At 37.0% G+C, this 25,867-nt stretch overlaps 1 protein-coding gene across 1 annotated transcript in view; it reads right to left on the bottom strand.

The window, feature by feature from the left end:
- The window catches only part of CORIN (corin, serine peptidase), a 152,355-nt gene that overhangs the window by 36,298 nt on the left and 90,190 nt on the right, over window positions 1–25,867 (bottom strand). The window contains exons 6-11 of the mRNA XM_081999432.1: window positions 20,086–20,199; window positions 16,269–16,376; window positions 14,597–14,707; window positions 13,575–13,691; window positions 9,893–9,991; window positions 3,558–3,789 (exon numbers count right to left, since the gene is read on the bottom strand). Coding sequence (XP_081855558.1) covers window positions 3,558–3,789; window positions 9,893–9,991; window positions 13,575–13,691; window positions 14,597–14,707; window positions 16,269–16,376; window positions 20,086–20,199 — 781 coding nt within the window. The remainder of the gene's footprint in view (window positions 1–3,557; window positions 3,790–9,892; window positions 9,992–13,574; window positions 13,692–14,596; window positions 14,708–16,268; window positions 16,377–20,085; window positions 20,200–25,867) is intronic.

Genomic DNA, 25,867 nt, shown 5'->3' with positions numbered 1-25,867 from the left:
GACCTGGACTAATATTACCAACGCCTTATCAGAGATGAAGAATACTGTTCAGAATTTGAAAACATACTTGCTAAATCAATGAACGGCCTCAGTAACGGCAAGTTCAGTTCTTTAAAAAAAAAACCAAACCATCACCTCTGTTCTTTACTTTGAACAAATCTTCATGAAGACCATTTTAATTAAAAAATAAAGCAGCATGACAGCCAAACTAATAACACAAAGACAATGAAAAGTGTTGCAAAGCAGGAACAGATGTTTTATAGAGAGGGAGTAGAATTAAAATCATTGAGTTATACCACCTAGAATGAAAGGATCAGATCAGTGTGCCAGTGTTAAAAAATCCAATACATCTCTGATATAAGTATAACAGATGCAGAATTATAACATGAATTTGCAATTCATGGTTGGAAAGTGAACTTTGACTTGAAAAGCTTAACACTGAAAAACTGCATTCACTGAACTCCATTCCGTATTTACAGGAAAAGACAGGTAAAGCAATACATATGTCCTGTTAAGCTCAACCAACCACTGATATCTTTGAAGAAGAGGGCAGTTATTTTGCAAAGGCAGCAGCAGATTCTCAGAATATAGTTTCTGTGCTCAGAATTCTGCCTTCTAGGAGCTTCATTATTGGAACAGGCTGCCCAGGGAGGTGGTGGAGTCGCCATCCCTGGAAGTGTTCAAAAAACGTGTGGATGTGGCGCTTCAGGACATGGTTTAGGGGACATGGTGGTTCTGGATTAATGGTTGGACTTGATGATCTTAAAGGTCCTTTCCAACCTAGTGATTCTGTGATTCTGTGATTCAAACTCTACTTAAGTAGATTTATATTTATATTGATATCTCAAATGTATTTACATTTTTTTCTGCCCTGCATTTATCAATTAACTCAAGAGCTTATTGGTATGAGGCTATATGTGTTTTCATTTCTAAAATGTTTTACATTTTTACATTATATCTGTGTCTGAAATTCTTCCTAAAATGTTACTGTAAAGCAAATACTACAGATCTCAGTGGGACCCTCCAAGGTATCCCTTCCTGATAAAACCACTCACTACTTGCAATCTAACATAAGAACGAAACCTGAAAACAGTTATAAAAGTAGAGCTTTGAATCCTAGGATTTAAAATTTAATGTTGCATGTTCAATCTGATCTAAACGTGACGTTACCCTGCTTTGAGCAGGAAGTTGGACCAGATGACTTCCAGAGGTCTCCCTCAAACTAAACTATTCTACAGTTTCTACAAGTTCCTCTTCGTCTGTTTAATACCTTAAATTTGAAGGCTATTCAACTGTATTGTGATACTTCCTAAAATCTGTTAGCTAGGCATGTAGTTGCTGAAGCAAAGAGCCTATAATTTAACTTTTGTCCCTCTACATTAGAATAAGCACAATTTTTATTTATTATACTACTTTCTTCAAACAAACAAACAAACAAACAGACAGACTAGATTTTCAAACAAGCAAGCCTGAAACAAAGCTTGCACAAACTTAGCAGCTATCCCATATGCAACATTCTAACTTTCCTGTTAGGTCCCTGTGTGAGCATTAAGCAATATCTTAGTAAATTTCCCTGTGGCTTATTCTTAACTTGCACTAAGCAGCACATCACTACACAATGAAATGTTAGCTATTTGTCAACAATATCACATGGCAGCAAATCTTAGGACATGTATTGCGATTTTCAGTGTGCTTTTCTTTCAATACAGTAGATGTTAATTGATCAATATTGTCAGGGTAAGCCTAATAAGAGAGTCAGAAATACAGTATGAGAAGGCTCTAGCAGCCAGTAGCTCAGAGAGCTCTGCCTGCTGATAAGGTTTATTAACTCTCCTAACCTGCAACAACTGCTGCTACCAAAGCCATAAGATTTACAGAGCATAGTTTCTTTTAAAACAGTTACAGCCATAAACCTGAAAAGTACAGTGATGTTAACTGATGAGGATTGTAGAAAAGATAATCTGACAAGTAGAAAGCCTAAGTCAGTCTATAATTCAGAATTATATCTGACATGGCACTCCTTTAATTTAGAAAGGTAAGCATGTGTTAAAATCTCAGTTTTTGTTAATAGTATTTGGATGGGGCTTTGCATAGATGAAGTGATATCCTAATGCAAGGAACTATTACAAATGCTAATGTTCCAAATTAAATTAATCGGTTCTATGTTTAAATACTCTTTATAGTGGTGCAATTCTAATCAAACACACAGAAATGGAAAATGCTTCGTACAGCATCTGGACAATTTATCCAACTGAGGGATGAGTGGGTACATGGCATGCTGCATGAAGAACTGGATGAAGGGCACAGCTCAAGGTGTTGTAGTGAATGAGGCTACATCTGGCTGGCTACTGGTCACTGGTTCCTCTGGGTTCAATTCTAGGGTCAGTTCTGTTCAACATATTTATCAATGATCTGGATGCAGGACTTGAATGTCTGCTAGCAAGTTTCCTGATGATACCAAACTGGGAGGTGCTGCTGACGCTCTTGAGAGGACAAGAGGCCTTGCAGAGGGATCTAGATAGATTGGAGCACTGAGATGTGATTAGTGGGATGAAATTTAACAAGTCCAAATGCTGGATTCTGCACCTAGGATGGAGTAATTCTGGGCACAAGGATAAACTGGGAGAGCAGTGGCTGGGGAGCAGCCCTGCAGGAAAGGAATCTGGGGGTGCTGGCTGACAGAAGGCTTAACATGAGTCAGCAGTGTGCCCTGGCATCCAAGAGGGCAAACAGCATCCTGGGGTGCATCAAACAGCATAACCAGCCAGTCAAAAGAGGTGATTATCCTGCTGCATTCAGTGTTGGTGCAGCCTCACCTTGAGCACTGTGTGCAGTTCTGGGCCTCACAATTTAGGAAGGATGTGAAGATCCTTGAATGTGACCAGAGGAGATCAATAAAGCTGGTGAAAGGGCTGGAAGGAATGTCCTATGAGGAGCAGCTAAAGACTCTGGGCTTGTCTAGTTTTGAGAAAAGGCGGCTGAGAGGCGACCTCATTGCTCGCTACAGCTTTCTGAGGAGGGGAAGTGGAGAGGGAGGTGCTGATCTCTCCTCCCTGGGATCCAGTGATATGATGCATGGGAATGGTTCAAAGCTGCACCAGGGGAGGTCTAGACTGGACATTAGGAAGCATTTCTTTACAGAGAGGGTGGTCAAACACTGGAACAGACTTCTACACCCTAAGCCTGTCAGTGGTTAAGAGGCATTTGGAGGATGTCCTTAATAACATGCTTTAACTTGGTCAGCCCTGAACTGGTCAGGCAGTTGGATTAGATGATCGTTGTAGGTCCCTTCCAACTAAAATAGTCTATTCTATTCTATTCAATATATACATTTTGAAAATTGTTGAACTGCTATTCCTCTTCTTGTTTTGAATACTTCAGATAACATCACACATGTACAATGAACTGCATTTAATAATCTTATAAAATATGGTTCTCTACATTCTGCTATGGAATTCCAAAGCAGAATTTCTGGCATTTTCAGTGAAAAAAGAAAATTAGGAAAGACTAATATGACAGAATGTCAGTCAAGAATTAAATGAAGTGTTGTATATTACCTGCAGGGTGGGATCCGCTGATTTGTATGGGGGTCACATTTTGGTACTAAGATTGTACAGGCAAAAAACATAAGGTACTTGTAGCAGTTGGTCTGAACCAAGGCTGGGAAAAGAGAAGACTCCCAGCTGATAGAGGCTTCCTTCTGTGTTCTGTGGCCCAGGTAGTTTGGGTAATAAGTATAGTTGTAAGGCAAGTTCATACAGAGTTCCAGAGTAATTGGTTCACACTGACCTTTCACAGAAAGAAAACAAAAAAAGAAACACAAATGGTGTGAGATTAAATGAAATACAGAAGAAATAATTACATAAGTATTTAACAAATTTGTCAGAGGATTTCCTCTCAGTCTTGAGAAACTACAAGTTTCAGAGCTCAAGACCACATATGAGTCTATTCATGCGAGCAAAGAAAGGTGGGGTTGACCCCTGCCTACCTAATAAACTATTCAGAGACTTATATTCCCTTACCAATATAAATTAACTTCCTGATTAACATCTTAACTTTAACATGGTACAATAGAGCATTCTTTAAAAACAGATTTATTCTTTTCAAATCAAGTTTGTGATGATTTTCAAGAACTCCTGTACTGTACAGCAACACACTTGCTACTGATGTACTATGCTACCATAACACACCTCATACTGGCAGGGCAATCATCAAAATTATGATGACTGGGATCATAGGATACTTTGGGTTGGAAAGGATCTCAGGAGGTCTCTAGTTCAAAGCTTGATCAGCTCTGAGGACTGGTGTGGTTTCTCAAGGCTTTATGCAGTTGGGTCTTGAAAAATCTCTAATGACAGAAAGTGCACAATTTCTCTGTGTAGAAAACAGAAGGATTTTTTTTAATTTTATTTTATCTTTTGCATCCTAAATTCTGAAGGAAGAATGGGGACAATTAGGTTATGTATTGCACAAACACGGAGTAAGAAACAGTCTACACACTAATTATTTAATTCAGGTAAGACATAATTGATAATAAAGAGAATGATAAGCCAGAGCAAAATAAATGCAACAGCTGCAATTCCATATGATTACACAGACTATACCTATATACAAAACTAAGCAGCTTTTAGGGGGTTTATCACAATATATATTGAACTGACTGAATATTTTGGTTTTAAAAAATTCTACAGCTTTTTTTGTATTTCTTCCCAAACAGGTAGTCAGAAATATTTATTTTTCAATTTTCCACCACAACAGAAAACGACAGAATTTCACTTCAATTCAGACTGTGTTAGAACAGTACTGTGTTTAGAAAGCTTCTATGCCATTATGTGCAGAAGTGTCATTGCAGGTTTGAAAAGAATAACTTTGGCTCTCACACCCAACTCCCTACAATCCACAAGCAGAGTAACAAACAGAACACACACTTCAGAGGAACATCTGACTGAATTAAGTAACCCAAACATTAATCTTGCCTTCCGACGTCTGTCCTACAGTTTAAGAGATCTTGCTACTCCCTTATTTAATAGTGTATATAAGAACAAGCTAATGAGCAGGGAACAAGGAATAAAATTCATTGCATCTTTTATTCTAAATTAAAAAAAAAACACCCAAACAAATTATACCTGGGTTTAATATCTTCATATATTTATTATTAACTTGTTCTACCTCCTATATAGGAATTTGTTCCAAACATAGTAAGTGAATGGGATATTTCACAGAATCACACAAGTGTTGAGGTTGGAAGGGACCTCTGGAGGGGATCTGGTCCAACCTCCCACTCAAGTGGGGCCACCTAGAGCAGGTTGTGCAGAGCCATGTCCAGACAGCTTTTGACTGTCTCCAAGTATGGAGTCTCCATAACCTCTCTGGGCAACCTGTGTTCAGTCACCCTCACAGAAAAAAAAAGTGTTTCCTTACGTTCAGAGAAAACCTCCCATGTTTCAGTTTGTGCCCATTGCCTCTGGTCCTCTCACTGAGCACCAAAATAGCCTGGCTCTGTCTTCTTTATGCTCTCCTTTCAGATACTTGTTCTGTTATCCCAAAAATGTTGTAACTGCATTATAATGCCAGCCTAAACTGATCAGACATTATCACACATGGAGAACACCCGTCATATTCAATATTGTGAAATGTGGCCTATGCTTTGGAATTTTCCAACCAAAGAGTTATTTGGGCCAGAACATACTGCTTTGTCAAAACTGAAATATTGCAAGGGAATTCTCATCTCTTACCAAAGATGAAATAACTCTGGTCAAAATATGAATAGCGAAAATAACATGAAAAAAAGACACCAGTACTTCCAGATGTTATGCAAGAAAGATCTCTCCAAAATTCTCTGACTGTTCCATTGTGTACAAACAATTAAATACTCACTGGACCAGAAAGGGAGAAAAAGAGACGATCCAGAAGTCTAATGCAGATTATGTGTTACTCCTGTTCAGAATTATGGACTGTTGCCCATAATATGATGAGGCAACATCTTCACTAAAAAGGTCTTGGGTTTCTCATTACATGGAATAGGAACATTGTTTTAGAACTCACATATCACATGTCAAAAAATGTTTTTCACTGTCTTGTAACATAATCCTAGGCACTCAAACGTTTTCCAAATTGCTGTCCACACATGTAATGGGATACAAGAATCTTCACTGATCAGGAAAAGATTTTGGACGACATGAAAAACTGCTTTGGACCACAGTAAGTCTCATACTGATTTATCCGCAAGGAAGAGGAGTCCAGGAAAGAAAGTACACTTTCAGCTCGCTCTCATTGCGAGAAAGACTGAATTGTAGTCACACTGCTTAAAAGAATGTTGCCTTTTACAGGACTGTAGTCACTGTTTATGAAATGTAATTTGCTTAAGAGAGAAGTGCACCCTGAGTATATAAAAACCAGAGGCTACTGTGGGAATTTACATATTTTCCTACTTGTTGGGTAAGGCTGCTGCTGGTGTCTTGTTTGCCAGACAAATAAAGGGCCTGTCTCATGCATGACTGATGACTACCCAGACATCAGCTGTGAGTCCGATGTTGATCCTGTCACAATATGTCAGGTACATTGTATGTGTTCTTTACTAAGTATTTTGTTGTAAGCACTTAACAATTAATAAAATTATAAAATATTGTCTTTTTTTGACCTGAGTAAATGTAAAGTTGCTACTGTTTTAAACATATAAAACAGGGTTTAGTGTAATGCCTGTTGAGTTTTGGAAGCTTTATGAGTAAAGAAGCTTTGAAAAAGCAGATAGAAATATGGAAGCCCCCATTTCTGGTAAACCACAGTTTTGTGGCAAAAAGTCAGTAATGCTCAAATAAAAAAGCTGAATCTTCAAATGGAGAAACTGAGAAGCAACACCTGTTCTTAGAGGCATAGGCTGCTAAAGCTGCTGCTTCTCCTGCAGGCAGAGAGATCTGTGACTAAACATCCTTCACTCCCATGAGCCTTCAGTCCACAGGGAATTGATCTTATCATACACATTAAAACTTGTGACAAGATGGAGTGGAGTTATTCAAGTCAGCAATTATATCTCAATGAATACTCATGTATTCTGACCTTAAAAACATCAGGAAAATGTGACCTTCACATTTTGTGAATGGTGACTCATTTGGTGAATCTCACCAAAGACAAGAAAAGATTACTTGAAGACCTGTTTTCTTTGTAGATGCCAGGTACCTACAGTTCCAAGGGGTTTCAGCAGGAACTGCAGGTGTGGTCAACAATCAAAGTTATTTGATCTGTTGTGATATCTCATGTTTGATTTCTCCTTGATTAGTGTGTGCATCCCAAGATATATTGCTTCCTTTTCACCAGGAGGTGGACAACTTCTCATGGGAGATAATATCTGACCATAATTGCAAGACACAGAGGAGAAAATGATTGAGATAATTCAGTGAAGATATCCGAGATTTCAACAAAAAAAGAATTGATTAAGTTTAAATTTTAAAAATAATTTAAAAGATTTTAAAAAGTGAAGTGTCTGCTATTAGTTTTGTGTTAGATGGATACCCCCCTTCCCATTTCATAACCCTTTCTAAGTATTTCTTGGGGGGAGAATAATGGTTTGGTTCACAACAGACTACTCCACCTTAGAAGGCTCCTTCTCACCTGAATAGTTTGGTTATGGATATGGATTAGAGGACAGACCTACACAGGTGATATACATAGTAGGCATCTGCTGCAGACCACCTTAGCAAAAGGAGGGGGTAGATGAACCCTTCTTCAGAGAGCTGGAAGGTGACTCATGATTGCAGACCCTGGTACTTGTGAGAGTTTTAATCATGCTGATACCGGCTTGAAGGACAGCAAGTTGGTCTTAAAGGAGAGCCTCCTCAGAGCACAGGAGAACTACATTCCAATGCAAATCCAGTCAAGCAAGTGTGGCATAAGGCCACCTTGGCTGAACGTGGATCTCCTGACCAAGCTCAAATTCAAAAAAGAAATATACAGAAGAGGAGACAGAGTACTTAACTGTAAAGAAATGTAGAGACATTTCTTGAGCATATGAGAAAGGAGTTAGAAAAGCCAAAGCTCAGCTAGTTGAAAACTACAGTTGAAACCACTGAGCAGGGCAAGAAGGAGGGCTCTTTTAAGTACATTGGCAGCAAAAGGAAACGTAAAAAAAATGTGGGTCTTTTCTGCTTCAGTTTCCACTGAGGAATGTCATTGTAAGGCACCAGATGACTGATAAAAGGCAAATATCGCATCCATCTCTAGGAAGGGCAAGAAGGAGTAGCCAGGGGACTACAGTCTAGTCAGTCTATTCTCAGTCCTCAGGAAGACTATGGACCAGTTAGAAGATATGTCCACACATGAAATAAAAAAGGTGACTGGGAAGAGGCAGCATAGATTTATCATGGGAAAATCATGCCTGATTGCCGTCTCTGACAAGATGACTGGCTGTCATTCCCTTTTATTCAGCAATGGTGCATAACAACTGGAGTATTGTGTCCTTGTTTTTGGCTCCCCAATTCATGAAAGTCATCAGCATACTGGAATGAGGTCAGTGGAGGGCCACCAAGAAGATTAGGGAACTGGATCACATGATCTACAGGCAAAAGACACAAGTTGTAACACAGAGAACTCCAGTTACATATATGGAAAAAAGGTTTTTACCATGAGAGTGGCCTAGCACTGGAACAGGTCTCCCAGGAAGACTGTGGAATCTCTGTCCTCAGAGATACTCGAAACTCAGCTGCACAAGGTCATGGGCCACATGACTTAATTAGCACTGCTTTGATCAGGAGTTTAGAATAGTTGACTAAAGGTGTGAACTAACTTCCTTCTAATGCATGGTACTTATGCTTGTCCTTTTTCAAAAAATTAGAAGCATTGATAGAAGCACATGTAAAGCATATATGCCCAAGTATCTTATATCTTCACTTTAGCAGCATCTAAAGGCCCCAGCATGAATGTGTCAGGTGCCTGTCTCAAACACATGCTTGTGGGTGACAGTCGTAACTTTAGAGAGACTGTGGAGTTTGGACTAGTTGACCTTGCCATATCCATTCCAACCTAAATGGAATTTATGTTATCCAAAGAAGCTATTATAAAGTACCAAACCATACCTTGCAGAGATAACAGTTCAGCACAAAGCAATTATAGGATCTGTCTACATATCCATATGTAAGTGAAGGCAAATCTGCCCATATGCCAAGGTAACCTGAAGTGATGTGACTGTATTAACACTTCACCAAGTTTTAATTAATTCTGAATAATTCTGAATACAGTTCTGCCCCAGTTGCAAAACCTAGCCAAATATACTTCTTTTGAAGTTCACAGTGCTGCATCACACAAGTGAGAAAGAGAGCTACCCAGAAGCAAGTGTACAGAGGGTACAGGAGGCTTGCATGGAGTGGTATAGTACAGGACATAGAAATGAAGATAGGCAGTGTTGAAGACCCCGATACTCTCCAATATGTATTGGTCAGAAGAATACTAGCTTTGCCAGTTTTATTATCAAAATTATTCCTTCATAAAAGGCTGAAAGTTCTCCAGTCTATTAAACAGAGCACCATGTTTTCTTATAGTTTGAAAATAAACCAATAGCTTCTGCCTTACACTTACACTATGTTGTTTACTTTATGTAAACACTAAATGTCATTAAATGTTAAGAAAAAGTGCAACTGTAAACACCGATTAAGAACATACCAAAAATTCGGAGAAGGGAAAATATCTCAATGTCAAATGTTATGAGAAACTCCTGGTATATAAATAAACAAGAGTTATGATGAAACTTTTGTTTCAACTTTGCCCTTTTCAATACTTAGTCATGACACATTTGTGTTAGGTAGTAAAATAAAGTATTAAATTACTGTGTCCTACTCTGTATCCTCATTATACTCTAAAACACCCTAAAACAGTGACAATATGAAGCATGTGACCTACTTACTGCAGTTTGTCTGGCTGTTTCTCATCTCACAGAGAGAAGTTCCACAGGGATCAGGACAGGAAGTACATCTCTGATCTCCTTCCTGACAGAGCATTTGACCTGAGGAAGATAGAAATTTACTATTCCAATTATTTACCAGACCAATAAAAATTACTGGAGTGTAGTGATGAGAAAATACAGCGTTTACATTACAATTAATTATTTCCTTTACATAGCTGAAGAAGTACGCTACAGCATTTCAAGTGCAGTAAGGAAGTATTGTAAGGGAGAAAAGTGTGCAGCACTGTCCAGATATCACTTTTCTTTACCCTTATGTTTAATATAAGAATTTATATCCCAGTTTCTGAATGAGAGGTATGCATCTCTGAACATCATTTACCATGATCCTCTGGCAGAGTATGAAAAGTCTTATAAATAAGATTTCAAAAGGAACAATAGGTCCTAGCTGAAAAAGAATACCCTCTGGGAATTATTCTTTAATGCCATTCAGTTGATCTGCTTCTCATTTTATGATTGTTTTGGTGGACAATAAAAATCATCCCGAAGAAAGGTCATCAGAGCTGAAGATTTATTGTCCTCCTTTAGCTTGTTAAAAAACAAGCAACAACAGCAGCAGCAACAAAAAGAAACCCAAAAAGGCTATGGTCCTAAAGATGGAATTCAGAATAACTAAAACCAGCACTTCATCAAAAAGTTTCTGAGCACATCACCTGGGTAGTTAATTTCTCTGAAAAATTCCTGGACTTCTCTCTGTCTCATAGTGATGATTGCTCCTTCCAAATCATTAAATTCTCTCTTCCACATGACTTTTGCAAAATCAGTCATTTAATTTACTATTCTGTACACAGTGACTGAACAGTTTGGATTTTATCATCTCATCCTTTTTAAAAAGGTTTATTGCAACTATTGCTTAGTATTTAGTGTACTACCATCCACAAACATTAATCATTCTGTCATGGCATCCTTATACTGGGCATATAGAAGATGCTGAAGAAACATCTTGTTTCAATGACATTGACAACAATCTTGTCCCAAAGAGCTGATGATGTAGGCATATCTATTCATAATTATGTGGATTTGCTTCCCTTCATACATGTTATATATTGAAGCAATGGAGGCACTTTCTTTTGCTGTAGCAATTGACTGTCTTATTTTACAGGTGCATCCGATTGCAAAATGGAACTTTAAAAGTAGGGAAAACCTTTTGGCTTCTAAAGCTATCACAAATCTTTACATTAAAATTAATTTTTAAAGTTTGCTCCAACTCCTTTTTACCCCACAGTGGAACAGTTTCTCAACTCTTTAAAAATCCCTGTGCTACAGTGTAGATTCTTTTGATCCTAGCACAGTTAATACTGAATTTTTATAAACACGCTTTACCCTGTCTTTTGAAGGGATCACAGAACCAGATGTGAGTACATCTATATTAGATTTCCATTGTCACAAAATGAATGATAGCAGTAATGTTAATAGATGCCATACCTTAAATGTCCTTAAGGTATGTAGCAGAGGCCATTTTCCTCATTTGAATACAGATGAAGCAATGGTTATTTGTAAACCCTATATGTATACACTTGTACTATTACACAAGGTCCATGTATCTTTATATAGGCAAGTGGCAAGTCACTACATTTTGACCTCAAATTTCTGTGCTGATTTCACATATTTACTGTGTTTGTTACAAAACCAATATTCCAGATCACTTCAGCCCTAACTTTACTGCCTCTCTAGAAATATCCAAATTGTTTATTTGTAGAGCAGAGAAGTCTCTGTATTAAGTGTATGTCCTACTACATTTTCTGTAGTTGCTGAAATCAACAACATACATAAGAAATACAAGATAAAGTTACAAACAAAATTCTGCCTTGCTTTTACATGGACTTTGCAAGGAACTAAGGAGGAACAATCCAAATGAAGTCCAAATTCTGCCTATCTTTTCTCATGCAAATTTAGGACAGACAGGATATGGTTGCATAAAGGAAGAACTTTGCTCTACACAGTATTGCAAAATATTAGACAGCTTTTTGCACATTGAAGAATGAATAATAAGAACAGGAAAACTTTCATATTTAAAAGCTTAGCAGTTTAATGTTAAGTGGAAAAATCTTTTAGCACATAGTGAGATCATTGACTACATAATTCTCACTCCTATTCCTCTGCATTTAGTATCCTTGAATCTATACCTGTTCATCTTAACAAAAAAAGATTTTTAGCCATTTCTTCAACATCCACAGAGGCAAAAAGCAGTGAAAACAAAACACATCAGTGACTTCTAGCCCAGATCATGCATCAACGTTTTCAGTGAAATTCTCTTTTACTTGCGATAAACTAATTTAAAAGGCTTAAATTGGGTGAATTTTAAAAGTTGAAATGGTTGCTTATAGAATGCTCTAAATTGTTTTGTACTTTGCAATTTATCTCATCCTCCTGCCTCAACTCTTTTATATTAAAAATTATAGTTTCATTATCAGCAAGAGAAAAGGAGGATCATGGAATTAATAGAATAAGACTCAGGTTGGACATCAGGAAAGATGAAAAATAAAAACTGAGCATTTTGTGAGATTGCACAGTCAGAACTAAGGACGAAACTTGGTCCTCATTTTTTTTAGATTGCCACAGTCAGAACTGGAAGAAATTTCATGCAAGACATTTTTGCAACATCAGCATTAGTTGTGAAGAAGTATAATAGTAATTTCTGTGTTTCAACTTCTCAGTTATTTTTTGGAATGAAGATGTTTAAATTGGAGTAGGAAGATCCTGAGAACTTAATATGAACAGAAGGGACTGGGTAGACACACTGTGAAGGAATTTCTTCTAGACTGGTTTCCTAAAGAAATGGGGTTTACAGAATCGCACTACGTATTTATCTGATGATTACAGGTCTGTTCTACTCTAATAACTTTTGAAAGGATTGCCCTATTGCTACTACATATGACAGCACTAGAGTTTTCTAAATAAAGTTAATTAATTTTTAAAAATAAAATTCATGAAAGACATTAATAATTCTCGCATTGAAGGAAAGTTTGCAATTTGAACCTATATCTTATCAGAAACAAGAGAATTGCATGTGACAAAGACCTTCAAATGCTGAAACCATCACAACATGGCACCATTTCTTTCTGAGTATCAAAATGTACCACATGACACAAGTTTTTCTGAAATCATGTTCTGGTGCTCAAGAAACTGCCTGGTTTCCTTTTATTTCATACAATCCATTGTGAGACAGCTATTATGTAGCTGTGAAAACTTACATTCTCACATGTTTTCCCTTAGTCACACTAAATCATTAGTTTACTTATGAAAACATCCTTTCTCTGATTCCCAAGTTCTGATGAAAAAAGGATTTTCATGACAAAATTCCTCCTCAGACACCACCAATTCCTGTGGTAGCAGCTTCTAATTGCTGCAGACGATTTAATTTATTTCAAGTAACAGCTGATCATGTCAGATAACCAAATAGTGTGCTAAATATCACCTCCATTTCTTGAACTTCTTATATTTTTAAGGAGTAATAAAACTCTGTTTACAACTTCCTGTGTGAAAGCAGACACCAGCCAGCCTTAGCAAGTGTTATTTGAAAGGCAAAAAAAGTAAATGTCAGGCAGCTTTAGCTAAATGCATTTCAGAACAAAGCAGTCAATGGTAAATATAGTAAGAAGAGTAAAATGAGTGATATCCTTACTTTCACTGCAGTTTTCTTCATCACTTCCATCTTTACAGTCATTGTCTCCATCACACTGGAATGCACTAGGAATGCACTGCCCATTTCTGCACTCCACCAGACCCTGACTATGACATGCTAGAGAGGAAAAAAAAAAAGACGATAATCTGATCAATTTAAGTTAATGAAGGCCTTAATTACTTTGAACATCATCTTGAAGTTATTTTAGGAGGAGCTGATAACACTACCTAGCACTGAAGGTCAATAGCCATTTTTCATTATATGTAGGGTATAGACTATAGACTACAGCTGTGCTGATCATTAACTACAGGGACTGAAACTATATGTGTCAGGTATTAGCAACAGGCTAAGATGAAGGTTCAGCTTTTCCAAGAAAAAAAACCCACATCATTTTTACTCATATAAAAATCGTCACCTTTTCTTTGCCCACTTGCTTACATTCCTTTATTCTGATTAGGTTCTTAGATTTCAGGGAAAGTTGTACGATAGTAGCTGCAAGGTCAAGCACTGAATGCCAGCAAGAATCAAAGCAGCATATGTCTTATGAGAAAATTAATCACATTAAAACACGTGCTAGTTCCCCAAGACTTGATTTTGCAACCTCAGCAATATTCTAGTATAGTTGTTTTGCAGATATACACCATCATCATTGGAGCAGACAGAAGTCCAAACTCTGACAAGGTGTGATGGATCACATAGATACACATCAGGAAGCTATCACAAACTCAGAATGCCTAGTTTAAAGGGTTATATACATTTATTCATTACTCTTTAATGGGAACATTACAATTAACAAAAAGCTAATTCTGTAATTAACAAGGCCATGCTGGTACTTCTCAACAATGGCAACAAATGTGTAATTTGCTGCAGCTGTCCACCAGAAGGAACATTTATCAAGTGTGAACTTCTGAAACCAAATAAACTTATAGTTTTACCTTATAAGTAATAAGTATACTACTTATCTTACACTTTTATTATTTTTAAAGAAAGAAAAAACTAATTTAGAAATTAAGGGAACTTACAGCAATTGATTTCATCTGATTTGTCTAGACAGTCATGGTCACCATCACATACCCAATCAGCTGTTATACATCTCCCATCTCCACACTGATGATGTGTCACTGGATTACAATCTAAATAAAATGCAAATTTGAGGAAAAAAAAGGATAATAAGTTAACATCTGTATAATTTATATTATTGATCAATTGTTCTATGCCTACAAACTAATCATTCTTACTAATGAGCCATTTTGCATTAGTAAATTACAATAAGACATTTTCTGTACCTGCAGATTTTTTTGCAGATGCTAGTTACATATCTTGTGAATTCTATTGCCTATATAAATAGTAATGCACTCATTTCTTCTCTCAGGTGCACAATTGTTCCATTTGCAAATAATCAAGTTTCTAAGATTTATTAAGCAGATTAAAAGATCTTCTGGCTTCCCATCTCATGGAATGATTTTCAGTTGCCATCAGAAAATCATTCCCTACATTTATCTTTTTACTAAGAAGTAAAAAAAACCCCAAACCAACCCAAGTTTCTAAACTGCCATATTTGGCACTTAATCAGAAACTATGTTTTTTGCATACACTCAGTATTTTCCATAAGAATTATATACAAAGAAATTATGCCAATCTTCATCTTACTCTTTCTATCTGAATGTTTCGACAAATTTAAAAAAGCATTCTGAGCAGGCTGATTTTACACTACAATAAATAGGGAGTGTAGGTACAGTCAAGTCTCCCAAATCTGCTATGAAACCCATTTATAGCCTGTACAAAAAGTTAGATCTTAAATCTTACATAGGAAAAAACTTTCTCAAGGTAGGAATAGTAGGAGTCAGATTAATGTTTAGAAAAGTCTTTAATCAAAGACCATTTATGAAAAGAAAACACAAAACGAAAACTGACAAAAAGTAGTAAAAGATCTTAGAATACGTTTCATTTGCAGAAGATACATAAAACAAATCTCAGAAAAAAATGTGCCTTGATTTTTAGTTTTTAAATTCCCTGTGCTTTTCCTTAGAAAAGCAAAAGAAAAAAGTCAGAAATAATATTTTAACTTTTAAAGAATGATTTTAGAGTACTTAATTTTTCTCAGGTGTAGTACCAGGAGCAAAAGTTAGAAAAAACAAGGCTTTCAAATTTTTCCAATATTTACATGTGAAGATTACTTTTTTATGGCAAAACTTCAGTATTTTCCTATGAAAATTAAGTGTAGGTAGAAAGACAAATATAACGAAGCAGAACATGCAAAGGTGATTGAAAGCAGGATTTGAAAAAAATAGAATTTGATCATCAAGAAATACAAGTTCAGTACGAAGCTTATGTAAAAACATTTCAGCTATAAAACAGTTGGCATCACCAGTGTGTAGCTTCTTATGGTTTGCTTTATTCTCAGTAAAATTCAGTCATTACCAAGAAAGGAAAATAACATCTTGAATTAGTTTAAAACAAATTGCAAATCAGAATATTTCTTCAAAATACCACTACCTGCAAAATTTGGATTAACCCAGAACTCTCTTTTAAGCCTTTTCAAACTACATATAGAATTTGTGAGCTGTTTTTACTTTGCCCAGAAAGAATAACAGCAGGGTACATTACTCTTTTAGTAGTTTAAAGAAAAAGATTGTTGGCTTAGGCAATACTACTATCTTAAAGACTTTAGAAAAGCATAAAACTTTCATTTACCACAGTTTTGTTCATCACTAAGGTCTCCACAATCATCATATCCATCACAAACAAAGGTATAATTTAGGCATTTTCCCGTGTTGCAACGAAATACATCGTCACTGCAGTCTACAAAAGAAATTACATTGGAACATTCATAAAGACTATGAACACTAGAATGTATTGACTAAAACAAGATTATTACAGGACTGCATTAATACTCAATGTGTAGCAGTTTATTAAACTCTAATATGGAGAACAAGAAAAACCAAAAGCAATTTATAGATATTTTTACTCTGTTCCTACCAATTGCTTTTTTGATCAATACCATGAGGAGAAAGTGCTCTAGTTATACATATGGACCAAAGCACTTAATTAATTTATACACATGAAGTTCTTGAGAAAGGTTGTGGCTTTCATCGGCTAGATTACTAGGACAGTCTGGAGTACCTGATGTGGCTATTAGGTGGAGCTGAAGCTTCTAACAGCAAAACCAAGATCCCCAGAACCTGCTTTTGAGCCTGCCTTTGATGTTACAATGGTTTCAAATTATCTTTATGCTTTACACAGTTTTGAGCTTAGAATTTGGCCTGATGCCATCTCATGAAGGAAATCTTAGCACTGTCAGGCCTAAGTGGGTTAAGCCTTTCTTTCCATGGATGAGGCCTTTCAGTAAAGCCCTAATAAATATTCTCTGAGAATATCCAAAATGCTTGAATAATATCAGGTTCAATAAAAACATGGAATCTACATTATAATTAGGAAAGGGTGAGAGAAGAGAAAACAGAGTTGGTAGTGTCTGTTCCCATTAGAAATAACTTTTGATTACAAACATACAGTTGGGAAGTAGGTTTCACTGCCTTCCTCTAGGCTTTTCCTTCACATCTGACTTTTCCAGGAAGAATGCCAGGATACAGAAGAGCTGGGTGGACAATCCCTCCTTCCTGTTGAAGCTATGCCACTGGAACCAAGGAAGTTCTTTGTGCCCTTTCTTACTGGGTTAAGTGGCCATTTTAAATGAGATCTTTCCTGGACAACATACAGAAAGAGCTCCAAGAGCAGGGACTGGAACACAAGCCTCTCCCCTCAACTGAGATGCTCAACCACTAAACAAGAAAATAATGCTACCGCTTGCTTCTCTTCTCTTGGTGTGTGACTCCTGTGTTCATGATTGCACAGTGGTCCCACTTTGAAAGAAGGGTGTCCTTTTGAGTATATTACACGCTGAAAGGTGCAGCACTCTCCCAGAAGGTGCAGTGGGGTTTCTATCCCCCCAGAGCAACGTCAGCCAAGTGTTCCACCTCCTAGGTGAGTGCTCTAACTTTAAGTTTCTCAAGGCTTTACCAACTTCAACTCTAGATTTTGAACATGAATCACTTCTTTCCTTTCCCCTACAGAAGTATTCATACTTTCTAAAAGTTTCACATCATTTTAGAAAGTCCAAACAGAATTTATAGCACAATGCGAAGGACAATGCTTCAGGACATAAGTAAAATAATATTGCTGAGCCATGAGGTTTGTAGTCAACAGCTAATTTAGCTTTAAAAGAACAAAAGGCATGAAACAGTAAATACCAAAAACCCCAAACTAAATGAAAATTAAGTTCAAGTTTAAATTCTAGTTTCATGTAAGCAGAACAATAGCCAGCTGAGAGTAAAATTCTAAACATTACTTGTTTTGAGTATGCAACAGCATGAAGTACTCTGGCAACATTTATCCTTACTGATCAGTTTGTAACTCTGACAGTTTCTATGCTTCCATTGTTTCTCATGCAAATGAAACAAAGCTGTCTTTTTCTATGTTGTTTCCTCTGGATAATTTTAGTGTTTAATTTCCATCCATACTCCCATTCCTGTTTACATTCATACCTCTGTAGCTGCAGCAGTGTCCTTTAGGGTATGGCAGCTCTCAGGCCCACACAGACAGCGTAAACAGAAAGAATACAAAATTCCTCACAGGGAAGTAAGATTCATTTGATGAAAATCTAACAGTCTTAACATAAATTTTCTTGGAGCGGGTCCAGAGGAATGGAATACCTCTCCTATGAAGAAAGGCTGAGAGAATTGGGGTGGTTTAGCCTGGAGAAGGAGCAGCCTTTCAGTACTTACAAGGGGCTTATAAGAAAGATGGGGACAGACTTTTTAGTAGCGCCTGTAGTGATAGGACAAGGGGTAATGGTTTTAAACTAAAAGAGGGGAGATTTAGGCTAGATATAAGGATGAAATTTTTTACAATGAGGATGGTGAAACACTGGAACAAGTTGCCCAGAGGAGTGGTAGGTGCCCCAACCCTGGAAACATTCAAGGTCAGGTTGGATGGGGCTCTGAGCAACCTGATCTAGTTGATGATGTCCCTGTTCATTGCAGGACTAGATGGTGTTTAAAGGTCTCTTCCAACCCAAATTATTCTATGATTCTATAAGGTGATTTAAGGATTTGAGTGTGGCAAGGACTGCAGGAAACAGAGCATCTTTTATTAGACAAGCTTTAAGGCAAGTCAGTCCTCTGTCCATTTTGCTATTTCTGCTGTGTAAGAAGGCCTTATTTGATCTCCACCTCCTCTCCCCAAATCTTACCAAGTATCCTAATAAAAGACATCCTCTGCCTATAACCCCTGTATCATGTAACAGACAGGCTTTCTTTAAAAGGTAATCTTAACTCATGAAATTTGTAATGCTTGTTTTTTCAAAATGTAATATTTTTCTTCTTATATTACTAATTTCTTCTTCTCCCATTTCTCATGGAACTTGAGAGCCAGAATCTCATAGGTATTTTTAAATTTTTTAGTTTATATTAAGAACTGAATTTAACATTGACAGGAAAAATTCAAAGATAAAAACATACAATATTTTTTATGTAACAAAAATTATATCAACCTCCATTAAATAAATTGCAGGCTATTAAAGGAAAAGCAAGCTCTAGCCTCATTCATATTGAGAGCAGGAGGAAATTGCAGCCTATCCTAGCTAAAATCTATCAGGAACTTCCTTAAAAGAAGCTTTCTGAGTCTTGGAATGCCCAGGCTGTTAAATCACTGATAAGAACAAATCTTTTGGTGTGAATCTAAACTGCACAGTCTGGAACTCAACCCCAAGTCTGACATTTTCCAAAGTCTGAATGCGCAGCACTGATTTGTGGCATCATGTCCTACTATAGTCCCTATTTAGTAATTGTTCCACATTATCCTTTTCTCTTTCTTTTATTTTCCTTTTCATTGTTTTCCTACTGTACATTTGCTCAGCTTTTCTAAAGGTGTTAGTAGTCCAATGACATTTTTGTCAACACAGAAAAACACATAGGAGCTCTAAAAATACATGCTACCACAGAGAAATAAATAAGAAATTCAGATATTAAACAAGTATATCCGTTTTTGTTTTCTACTGCACCCTATACTGGGATTTATTTAAATAAAACACATCCAGGGTTGAGGCCAAGAGAACTTGCTAAACAGATGGTTTTGCGTCTGCTGTAAAATCAGTGCAAAAGACTAGGAAAAAGATACAACAGTCTTCAGTTTATTATCAGAAGTGCTCTTCTGTTGCACTTTATTGATCCATTTAAAAAATAAATGCCCAAAAATACTTCTAATTTCCACATGGATCCTGGAAGAAATCTTAGAATCTTCATCCAGGCATAAAATTTGATAGATCAAAAACACATACTGTGGCCAGAGTGAACAAAGGTGAACACATGTGGTGGCAACGGAAAGAGTCCAAATGTCAATATACATCAATACAATGCAAAGCTCCTATTCTGTACCAGTAACCTTCTTTAGTTTCTAACTTTCCCTGAATGGATTCAGTGCTTCAATGGAACACTGCAAGATTTAGGAAACTTACTGCAATGGAACTCATCACTCCAATCATCACAGTCATTGTAGCCATTACACTGCAGTTTCCCCGGGATGCAGATCCCACTGGCACACAAGAAACTCTCCTCTCCTCCGCACAGTGCTGGAAAAGAGAAGAAAAGAAACAATGCATGTTAAACTTTTCAGGGTAAGAAGAAATAATCAGAAATGAAAGATAGTTAGAACAACGAGTCTTAATTGATGCACTTAAGCAACAAACCCCAAATTAATCAAATTCAAGCAAGTGTAAACTCGCATTTCCATCTAACTGTTTTAATTTCAAAAATGGGTATCTAGGCTGAGTTAATCAGTGAGGTTCAATCTACCATTACCTCTAAAAAGCAGCTGTACAGAGTAACTGATAAAAATTGACCTTAGGATGGGATTAAACAAGCTCTTTTTTTCCCACTAAATAGATGCATTAGATTAAATAACCAACTAAAGTTAGAAAGGTGGATCTTCCCAGCCCAGGTGTTCAGGTAAAAGATTACCAGGTTGAGACTTAATGGTGTCATAGCACACACACCTCTCTACAGGGGAAGGATTCCTCAAATGTTCTTATAACTCCCTGAACACTAGAAGACAGTCATCATTGCTATTTGATATATGAGAAATTGAGAGAGTAAAAGAGACAAAAAAACCCCTACAGCTTTAGGTATCCCACTGGAGATACTTTGCAGGGCCATTATGTTCAAAGAGAGAGAACTCGTAACACCTTCCCATTCAAGTCCTTCAAGGTACTTAAATATAGAGATGCAGATCACCATTAATTTGTTTAGGCCTTAGTCCACACAATAGAGACCAAACTTCCAAGCCTTTGCATTAAAAACATGGCTGTAAAGCATACAGATGGGGAAAGATATCAAGTGAAAATTACATGGGGTTGCAAAGTAAAGATGTCAAGTAGAAAATCAAATATTCAGTACAGAACCTGGTTGTTGGTTTTGTTCTTTTTTTCAAAAGCCAAAGTTAACAGTCAGGCTACTCAACAAAGCTAAACAAAACATTTCACCTCCAATAGAAGATCAACAAAAAAAACCCCAGTAACTGTACTTTCAGCATACATATCTGAAATGAGAAATAGCTTTCAGGAATGGAGGAAAAAAATCCTGTCACTTTGCCAGTGTAAAGGTATTAAATGTATCCATGTGTGAGAACAGCAAGTTCAAACAATAAAATCTCATGAAAGTTCAAACTTCTACCCATAGAAATTTTATTCTAATTCAAACTTTGTATCCAAATCTGTCAAGAACAATAAAGATCTCTAATTGTAGCTTTCAAACTTTACCACAATGCAAATCACAGGTATGAAAAAACGTCACTTTCAGCAGCAGCAGATATAGAATCCTTCCTCCATTAAAGTAATTTTGCAACAGATCACAACATAGCTCTATATTTCTTATTTTAAAATGCCTAAATTTGCATTTTTCCTAGTCCTATAGGAGAATTCAGTTCCTATCTCTTCTTCCTTTATTCTCTGAACTTGATGCTTAACAGTCTAGAAAGTATTTATAATCTACATCTCAAAAGCAAAAAAATGCATATTGAGTATTCTTACCATAATTTTGTATTCCTCAAAACATGTCTACCAACAAGTATATTAATGCAGAATAAGGTTTAAAATTAAATTAAGAAAAAATAACCAAATATCTAATGATGTAATTTTTAGTAGCATGAGCTTTTACAACCTTACTGTCTCTGCAGTAAATGATAGCACAACGGTAACACACTACGTAAATTTCAGATGAAGCCATTAATAAATCGATTACAATGATGATGTTTATGTCAACATTTTATTTGGTGCTGCACTCAGTAGAATTCCTAGTATAAGGAATTATCCTTAACAGTGAAGCATTAACCACAAAAATGTGTTGATTAAGCACATTCTTGGACAAATAAAAATTGAGCTTAAGTGAAAGATCAGTCCTAAACCCATGCACTGCTAATGTCCCATTTAAACTCTTCTTTCTGGAGCCAACATTTATTTCACTTACAAAAGGAAGGAAAGTTCTTTTTAATCTCTTCCAACAAAGTCCATCGTGATGTAACTCAGAGCATACAAGTAAGCTCATTTCATATGTCTTCAGAAGACTAGAAATATAAAAATGAAACAAAATGGAAAGCAAAGTGGTGCTGATGAAATCTGGCAGTGTTTCACAAAGCATGCAGATACAATTTAAGGATATAAAAGATGAAAGGTAAAAAGAGATGAGAAACGTGAACTAATAAATATTGACTCTCCCTGCTGCTACATAAATTTTTATCTGCTTTATTTATTTTTTAAGCCATAGTGTTTCATAGAATTTCAGGAATTCATTATTTAGTGATGTATCTTTTGATTTTAGTAAGTGTATCATAAAAGAAAACTTTTTTCTTAAAATCTCAAGCTCATGACCTCTATCTTACAGTGCTTTAGTCAGCCAGGTTATGCCTCTTTTTTTTCCACATGTGAAAAACAGAACGATAGGAGGCCCAAGGCTTGACTTGTCCAATGACAAACAAGGAATCAGGTGAACAATTGAAAGTGGTTTATAGAAGTGTATTGCTAAAAATCTAAACCTAAATCAGAAAATAAAAAAGGTTATCTCCCTGTTCTGACAAAGCAATCCTTTTCTTGAAGCATGCTGGTCTTCACAACAGTCTCTTATCGGGAATTTTGGCTGTTGGTAGGAGACCAGTATCCTTCAGCCCTGCTGTTGCCTTCACTTTGGCAGGGGACAGTTTGTCAGTCTTTGTATTACTCTAATACCTTTCTCTCTTCTCTCTCTCGAAGCACTTCCAGTGATGACCGTTACCCTTTCTAGACCTAGACCTGAGATGTCCATGGTTTTGTACTATTCCTCAGTTACACTGGTTTCTTTTCACTGCTATCCTTCACCTGCAGCTACCAGGTACAACCTACACCCTAGAATACAGCTTTTTGCTGTTTTTTTTCACTCCTGAATCCACCAGGACAACCTGCCCATAGTGACTGTCAGAGCCATGAGTGCACCTATAGGCCTTGAATGGCCTTGAATGGCCTTGAATGATCCTGAGCAGCCTCACCTGGGGCCTCCACCCACACTCTGCCTATAGTCGCAAGCCCCATGTGAGCACTGCTGTAGGTACAGCCTTATATCCAGCTCCATCTCCTGAGTGGTTCCCTTCTATATACACTGTAGCTGGTCTGCAGCCCTAACTTTGGCCTTGATTCCTAGGTGGGCTTGGAGCCAAATTGGAGCCTTGTCACCAGTCCTGTCTCTCGTCCAAACTACTGCCTGGGCTCTCTGTTTGTACCCTGGACCTGGTTCATCACTTTGCCATGTCTGGGGCCAGCTCTGCCTGCTGCATTCAGGCTCTGCATCCCAGCACAGCCTGACCTCAGCTCCCAGCTTGCCTGCCCGGAGGGAGCAGCCCCTCTCCTGCTGCTACCTGATGGTGACCTCAGGTCCTTGGCTGTTGGGTTACAGCAGGCTGATTGCTCAGCCTGGCTCCTCGTGGTGCCTTATTTCTGTTAGTCTGATGCTACCTGTCAGACAAAGACATATCTCAACTTCCAACAGCTGTATGATGCCTCCGGCCAGCTATATTAGAAAAATAATATGATATTGACAGGCAGGTATCCCTTCTCCTCAGTTCTCTGTTACTCTTTCAGTTATTCCAGATGCCATCTCTGCCTTTCCATGATTTCGCAGTACACGTGGAAGACTTCTTTCACCATGAAATTAGTGTGCCCATTGTCCCCACTCAGTGTATTAGGTATGCCACCATTTGCAAAGTGAGTATTCACTTTCTTTAAAACTACGCTTTCCTGAGCACCCTTCAAGAAACCAAGCTCCTAGGTATTAGAATATTAATAACTGGTTTGTTCCCTTCATTAAAAGTGGTCATGTTTTGACATTAGATTTTCAGTAGGGTGCAAAATCACCTTCTGTTGTCAGTATATTATGATTTTCACAGTAGCAAAGTATTATCTATCTCATGATAACTGCTCTTAAATCTGATGGAAATACCACTGCCTCATTTTAAGGAAAATCCCACCTGCAAATACAGCTAATATTCCCTTACACAGTACAAGTCTCCATCATCCTTTTCCTAAAATTCTTTCTTTTCTATTTTCTGACTTATAAAACATCCCCCATTATTTTGTGGTTGAGAAGCAGACAGAAAATTTCTTCAAAAAAACTCATTACTTTCTCCACTAAAATTGAATTTCATGGCTTGTCTTATTAAATACCATAAGCCTGACTTGATTTTTGATGGTGAAAAAAATCAGTTGCTTGCAAAAAATCCATAAGTGATTGTATTTGTTAAAGATTAGCTGATTGATAAAAGTACTATGAAGAAATTCCATTAAAAAAAAAAGGCTAGGCAATGCAAGGTGTTCTTACGGAATAAGGAATCTTTTATGTGTTCCAGAGATAAAGGTTCTATCCCAGCTCTGCTGCAAACTTTTTGCATCAGCTTGGAGAATTCAGGCAACCTGTGCCTTAGCTCTATACCTATAAAAAGATGAAAAAACTTCTGTTTTCTTGGGCTCTTTGGGGAGAAAAATCATTGGTCTCAGTACTACAAAGTTAATGCTGCAGGAGCCTTATGAAACTATTTTCACACTGACCAATTGATATTCAATATTTCCCATTTTGGGAAACACCAGGATAGCTCTCAGAGGAACATGACTGAATGCAAGAAGATCAAGAGGAAAACCTGAAAGATAAATTTCAATGGAAACAATGCCATTTTTGAGATATAACAAAGCCGTTTAAAACTGACATCAGTGAATGACCCATTTTAAAAGACTTCAGCAGGCAATCATGAAAAGAGTATTACACCTGTTAAATCTGCCCTTGGGACTAAAGAAGGAGCCTTTAATGTGCCTGCAAAAAATATAATAATTTCTGCTTATGATCAGCCTTTCTGTATAGCAACGTGATATTCTTCACAATTTGCCAAACTACTAGGTGCACAGTGGATGCTGTGATGTACCACTGAGCACCGGACATGCCTAAACATGCAGAGTGTGTTTTTCAAAAATGACAAATAGCTCCAGCTTGCACTGACTGCAAGTGCAATTAATTATCCAGATTTCCAATTTTATTTCTGGTCCTAGCATAGCAGTCCTTTCTATTACACTATGGCAATGGATACGCGCACACACACACTCTCAGCATCTTAATTTTTACTCTTAATTTTTGGCAGCAGGGGATTATTTTTTTTCAACATATTTACATACTTTTCTAAACCTGAAATATTATTTTATCATCCCTGAGAAACAGGGCAATCTTAGACTTAGTCAACTGACACACACATCCTTTTATGAAAAATGTGTTTGTAATAAAAACTTATGTGAATAATTTCAAAATCTTTTCTATTTGATTCCCAGGTGCATTTTCCACTTGGGCAGCACATGATCTTGATTTTGCAATAAAAACATTATTTTCCAGTTGTGTAATGGGGCCATGGCTATTGCAGTGAAAGCTACTTATGCATTATCTTTTAAAGAAGGTTTCTAACTTCACAGAAAGGTACTCAGAATATGTAAGAAACTTTAAAACAATTTTTTTCACCTAGTTTGTGACATTTAATGTTTGTGCCTCCTAATCAGAAGCAAGGTATGGCAAAACTACCAGCACCATCCTTTTGCAGACCCTTATAATGCACTCCTCGGTAGGTTCCCTCACTACCCCCTGTGTAGTGCGGGCATGTTTCCCAACTTCTAACTGAAGAGTTACAGCCTCTATTATACCATCTTGGAAGGGTATTACAAACTGCAAAATATGATAGTCTTAGCA

This window comes from Phaethon aethereus (genome assembly GCF_964289735.1).
Source record: "Phaethon aethereus genome assembly, chromosome: 4".
Lineage (NCBI taxonomy): Eukaryota > Metazoa > Chordata > Aves > Phaethontiformes > Phaethontidae > Phaethon > Phaethon aethereus.
This window is presented reverse-complemented; position numbering and strand designations above follow the sequence as displayed.